The 6,148-nt window shown below is 41.0% G+C and overlaps 1 protein-coding gene across 1 annotated transcript; it reads right to left on the reverse strand.

Moving 5' to 3' along the window:
• Positions 1 to 451: 451 nt before the first annotated feature.
• trim47 (tripartite motif containing 47) lies at positions 452 to 5,014 on the reverse strand. The gene is made up of 8 exons (XM_034551011.1): positions 4,735 to 5,014; positions 4,162 to 4,373; positions 3,736 to 3,781; positions 3,443 to 3,538; positions 2,956 to 3,180; positions 2,680 to 2,702; positions 2,470 to 2,591; positions 452 to 2,091 (listed from the first exon to the last, which is right to left on the reverse strand). Exons 1-8 carry the CDS (start codon positions 4,915 to 4,917, stop codon positions 1,562 to 1,564), a joined length of 1,437 nt encoding a protein of 478 aa, XP_034406902.1. The 5' UTR covers positions 4,918 to 5,014; the 3' UTR covers positions 452 to 1,561.
• Between the last annotated feature and the right edge of the window lie 1,134 nt (positions 5,015 to 6,148).

The raw sequence follows: 6,148 nt of genomic DNA on the forward strand, positions 1-6,148 counted from the left end.
AAGGCTTCAAGAACAACAGATAGTTTCCCTTTTTAAGTCTGAGAAACACTAAGCAGTCAGAAGGTGAAAGGGCCACAAACAGGAACTACCAAGATACGCTTTTTTTTATTTCACACTTAAGAATGAATACATGAATTAAAAAAGTATTTATATGTATTAAATGGGGTATAGCAGCTAAAACAAGACATCAGCAAATACTGAAAAAGAAAGCAGTTATGCAATCCTACCGCATAGGCCTGAAAGACAAAAAGGAGCAACTTGATCGGCTGAAGGCATAGCCGTTCTCAAAGATTATCACTAAACCGTTAAAGGTTTCTACATTGCTCCTCAATAAGATTTGTAAAATACAAAAGAAACTGGCACCGTCGGCCCAAATGGGATGGAAAACCTCACTTGTAAGTCCATAACCGAAAAAAGCAAAGAATATCCTGAATTCTCAAATAAAACAATGTTTAAGGAAAACAAATTATATTTGGAAGACACATATTTTCAAAGTCAAAATCAATAATGAAAAGTAGAAATCACACTGACCAAGTTGGATAATAGAACATAAAACATCAAGACCAATAGAGCACGAGCTCTACTTTTTTATTTAAAGGAATATGAAGGAAATGCAGCAGGTAATCTGTAAAAACAAAAAAATGTAATAAAAACTGAGCATTTCATAGGTTTACATTTTGGTCACGTCCACCAGTCTCTTGTCCGTTAAGTGACAGCATATTTGAAGACATGGCTCGAAATCCGAATAATTTACCATTTAAAATCATTTAAGCAAACAGATTTATTTAAATGCCTCTTACTGCTAAAAAAAAAAAGATTAAGCAGCAAAATGCATCTTGAAGCATTATAAAAGAGAAATTTGCAAGCAATGGTAACAAATTTATAGAATTTTAAAATGTATACATTAAGAAAAAAAGAGGCAAATGATAAAATTCTGTACAGACATTAAGATCCACAAAACAAAGAACATGAGCCATTCCTTCCTGGAAGTGTAATCATCGTCTGGGAGCTGAACTCCCAATTTCACTGAGCTCCTGAAACACTGTTCGTCAGTCTAAAATTACTCAGGGAATCTTAACAGTCAACAACTATCAATGTGATAACAATGTCATATTTTCTTCAAATTCTACCAAACAAAGCAACAGCACTGACCCTGCCTGTATGAGTTATCAACAGTGGTATATGGCATCGTGATTGCTAATAGGATGAGCGCTGCTCTAATCAGCAAGAGCATCCGCATCACAGCAGACCGATGTAAACAAAACACAGATCCACACACCCAGCCACAGCAGTCAGCGTTCAGGTCCACAGTGTGCGTGTTTAGGTTGAAAGAAGCTTGCCGAGGCACCCGGTAACACGCATTTCAGTTTAACTCTTATTTTCCATCACCAGTGAGACCAACAGCTCAAATGCACACAGTACATGGCTCCTGGGGTCAACATCACCTTGTCACTGCATCTCATCTGAGATTTAAAAAAAACTTTGCCAACAGCAAATCTGAAAACACTGGCATACATGAGTTTGCCCTTCGATATCTAGATTTAAAGACCCATTGCAGCTCTCAGTAATAGTGGCATATCTGCAGCCTGCTGCCTGGATCATTCTTCCCTGGGCTGAAGAAAGGATAGACAGGCTCTTCAAAGCAGGTGTCAAACATGAACAATCTCTTCATTGTGACGGCGTCATAGAAACTAAGGCGCCCGTTGTCGTAGTCCAGGTACACGCCAACCCGAGGAGAGTTCCAGTAGTCTGCTACAGGGATGCGCCCATGCTCTCCGTTGGCATACAGCCGGTCCTGCAGGGACAGGCTCCAGTATCCTGCGGAGGGAGTGAGGCAGACGAAGCCCTTTCTGTTGCTGCCCTCAGTGGTGACTCCAAGGTACCAAACACCTTTGTCTTTCACGTCCACCTCCCAGTAGTGCTGGCCGCTGGCGTACTGGGCTGTGGCAAGGACACCACAGAACCGGGTGAAGCGGGCTGGCAGGTCTGGTTCCTGGTTACGGACATGGCCCTCCTCCACTTTGGTGTCAAAGTCTGAGATGCACAGGTATGGGTGGCACGTGTCTGGATCCAAAGTGAGGTTCTGAGGCACTACGCAGAGAGATGGAGAAGTTAGTTGTCCTTACTGTTACATTTGGCACAAAAAAAATATGTCTATTGCAATAATACGGTAGAAAGCAAGAAGAGGTTTTGGCTTAAAACACGCGTTGCACATGGGCAGAAATATTAACTTGCACATAAAATAAATCTCAAAAAAATAAAAATACAGAACACTTGGTGTACTGGTCAAGTGCTTTTGTCTGTATTTGTGTGCCGTTTTCTTTAATGCCTTCAACCTGCTGAGGCTTGCACAAGTACATTTGCCAGTACAGCCAACAGTGCTAAGCACTGCACCCAAATTAAATTTAACAAAAATATATAAATACATTTAAATAACATGCACTGAAAAGTGTTGCGATTTTAACTCACTGGTATGCAACACATGCATCATCTTCTTCCACATAATAAGCTGGAAGGGGCCCGAGAAGTCTGTAAATTCAGCCGGACAATTAACCGTGTCGAGAGATGGAAAAGGCTTGCAATGGATGACTCTGAAAAAATACAAAATAAAAGATTATGCAAACGGTAGAGTCAAGTGTAAAGATATTTTTATAGGTTCATATCAAATAAACAACTTACTTATCATATGTCTCGGCAAGACTCTGTTGGAACAAAAAAAGGCATATTTTGATTAGTATTTAACACTTCATATCAATCTCACTTTGCCTTTGTAGTCAGTCGTTTCCACATGCATTTCAAACGATATGTTTAATAAGATGTTTTGAAACGTAGGTTCCTTATAACACTGACAATAATTGTCCAGTTGACAGAAATCCATCTCTACTGTGAAGCTCTAGCAGAGGAATGGTGACGTAAGAGTCAGATCACCTCTCGACAGCCAATAGTCACACCGACCTCAAAGGTAGTTTTCCCAGTGACGTGGCCGTGGATATCCGCGATAGCTTTATCCACGGCTGCCAGCTCGGTCTCCACAATCTTCAAGTTCTCGTCTATTACGGCCACGGTGGCCACTTCCTCAGCATCCAGGCTCTCAAGCAGAGAGTCTCTCTCATCGAGCAAGAATTGGACCAAGGCACCAACATCTGCCTCAATCTTCTCCTTGAGCCTCTGTTTCTTCAACTGGAAGACAAAGGTTCAGAGGATTAGGATGACCGATCCGGTGATGGCACATTTCAATATAATCTCTGTTCAGTCAGTGTCAACTGTAACAATCCAGTGCAGCTTGTAGCCAGTTTTTAAATTCTGCACTTCAGGAATGCCAATTAAGCTGTCAGAATAATATGGAAGTGAGAAGTTAGAGTTTTAGTCTTGAAAGACAACATAAACCAAACGCATGTGTAATGTCAACAGGAAAAAAAAAAAATGTAGGTCCAGTCCATACCCTCGCTTCAGTTCTGGTACGCTCATCAGCTGTTCTAACTTTTACACATTGAGACTTCTGCCAGTTGAGCTCCATCAGCCTCAGTTTCAACTCCATCTGTAGCAAACATATCAAGACACACCGGAAAAGAGACATGAGGAATCATAAGACAAAACCCTAAAAAGTATTACAGGATGATTTTAGATTTATCGAATAAGACGTATGGCAAAAGCCATACAATCTCTGTCTTGGCCAAATAGAGAGCAGAGGAACTAACAGAAGCCCTCCTACCAAATACAAACACTCAGACGTACCTTCATGTCATTCACAACTTCTGGCACAGGTGCTACCTCATGGTGTCTGAAACGACAGTAAAACAAATGACCAGGCAGTTAGTTTACAGGGAAATGTGTCACACCACTTTCACTGAGGCGTTCTCTTGTAAACAAACAGAAGTTGTGTTTTCACCCAGTGCTCCTTGTCCGTGTCTGTATGCTTTGAGTACTAACAAACAACGGTGTTGAGTGCATCCTCACTCGTAAAGTACTAGAATCAAATGCTGTAGAAATACTGCATCAATCACGACAATACTAGTCTGCACTACCGCAAAATTATTGTTTATCACAAAAAACATTAACTTAATCTTATGTGTGCACTACTCTGCAACATTCATTTTTCTTCAAAGCAAAACATAGAGTGTGCGTCAATAATCCCCATATAATGATGCAAACACGACCAACCTGTGTGCTCTAGATTCCCTGCAGACCACACAGATGGGCCTTTTATCAGTCCGGCAGTACAATTTCAGCTCCTCTCCGTGTTGGTCACACTTCTCGTCCACTTTTACAGGCTTGGGGGGTGTGGGACAAGACCCCAGACAGTCCAGGTGGTCGAGTTTGTCCACCAGGTTCTGCACCAGGTAGTTTTTTGTGAAGCTCCTCTTGTTGAACACCTGAGAACAAAGAAAGACAACTGAGAACGGCGCGGATATCGGCTTGTAAGATGGCGCATTACTTTGTCCACGATGTGTAGTTTTTTTAAATTCTGTATTAAAAGTAACTCCCAACACAGACGCAGGTCATTACTGGTCTCCAACTTCCCTGCTGATAATTCAGCGTTACCGTCAGCCATTACAGCAGCAGCTAAAACATGCTCGGTTCTGCGAATATCATTTTAATTAAAGACCCAACTGAAAAAAAACCTGCTCTGAATGTCCTCTTACACGCGTGAATGTGCCATGGACGGTACCTTGTGCCACAAGGTATGTTGTGGGGGAAAAGCACGATAGGAAAATACAAACGCGTGCAACTTACCGTCCGACATTGAGGGCACTGGTACCCGTAGTCTCCGCCATTTTCATCCCAGTGCATGCAGATGCAAAACCGACAGAAATTATGGCCACATTTCAGTATAACAGGGTCTTTGAAGAAGTCCAAACAAATTGCACACGTGAGCTCTCTCCTGAGGTCGTCTCCAGCTGCAGCAGCGGTAGCCATGTTTACGAGCCAACAGCAGCCCAACACTGCTAGTGCAGGAAGTAAAGGAAGCCGAGGGAGGGAAGCGGGCACATTTGTGGTGCGTCATTTCCGATTTAACCAATCAACTTCTTCTCTCTCTCTCTCTCTCTCTCTCTCTCTCTCTCTCTCTCTCTCTCTCTCTCTCTCTCTCATGAGATAAGAAGTCCTAAATAATTAATTAATTAAAGATAGGAAGAAAAAAAGAGATAGAAAGTCGAAATTATGAGATACTTAACCCGACACTCAGAAGCAGCTCTTTGGCAGAGTTTATTTGACATATAAATGGATTGTGAGTATTGAAGAATACTATAAACATGGCTTTACAACAGATGAAATACTTTAATTGCTTACTAATTCACATGGGATTGTACTACACAAACCCAACGTAGAAAGGATTTAAGCAAGAAGCAGCTCCGGCATAAAGAATAAAACTGATGTGGCTGAGGTGACCAACTTCAACTGTCCTTTCGAAAACTCTCTTTTCAATTTTTCTCTTATTCTTCTGAGCCTTCTTTGGAGGGGTTTGATGCTTTCTCTGAGACACATGATCATCTTTATTTCTTGAGAGCTTTCCTCTAAGTCTAAACATCCAGTTGGTCCCCAGAGGATGGCCGGTACTCTGAGCTGGTCATCTGTCATGAGGTGTCGGACACTGGAATCAATACAATGAAGGAATACTTTATTAATTTTAGGCCAAGTGTATTCAATTGTAACAGTGAACAACCGGCACACCAGATATTTACAAAGCTTTTCCAAACTTTGGGTTTTTAATGTTTAAGTCAAAACTAAGCATTATATTAGCTACCTTCTCCATTCGCTGCATGTCTCCCTCAGGCGCATGCCGTGACCTTAAGTAGTCACGTAGGTCCTCCATTTTGTGACAAAAAACCTCTGCACCTCTGTTGAATACAATTATTGCTCAAATGTGACCTACCGTAAATCAATTTGTGTTTGTAGTTTTGTAATTCAAGCTTCTTCGCAGTCAATTCATGTTTAAATAAATTCCTCAATTTAGGAGAAAAGGAGGAGCATTATTTAACTGTATTATATTTTTTTCTTTTATTATTTAAAATACATTCGGATTTCCTAATAAAATGGAATACTTTAAAGTGATTAAGGAGCATAATCACTCTATTTGATTTTATCATGAGGCATCTTATGACAACACAGTGTGGTAGAATTATTTGTAACTCCTATTCACAAGCTTCGG

This window comes from Cyclopterus lumpus, chromosome 14 (genome assembly GCF_009769545.1).
Source record: "Cyclopterus lumpus isolate fCycLum1 chromosome 14, fCycLum1.pri, whole genome shotgun sequence".
Lineage (NCBI taxonomy): Eukaryota > Metazoa > Chordata > Actinopteri > Perciformes > Cyclopteridae > Cyclopterus > Cyclopterus lumpus.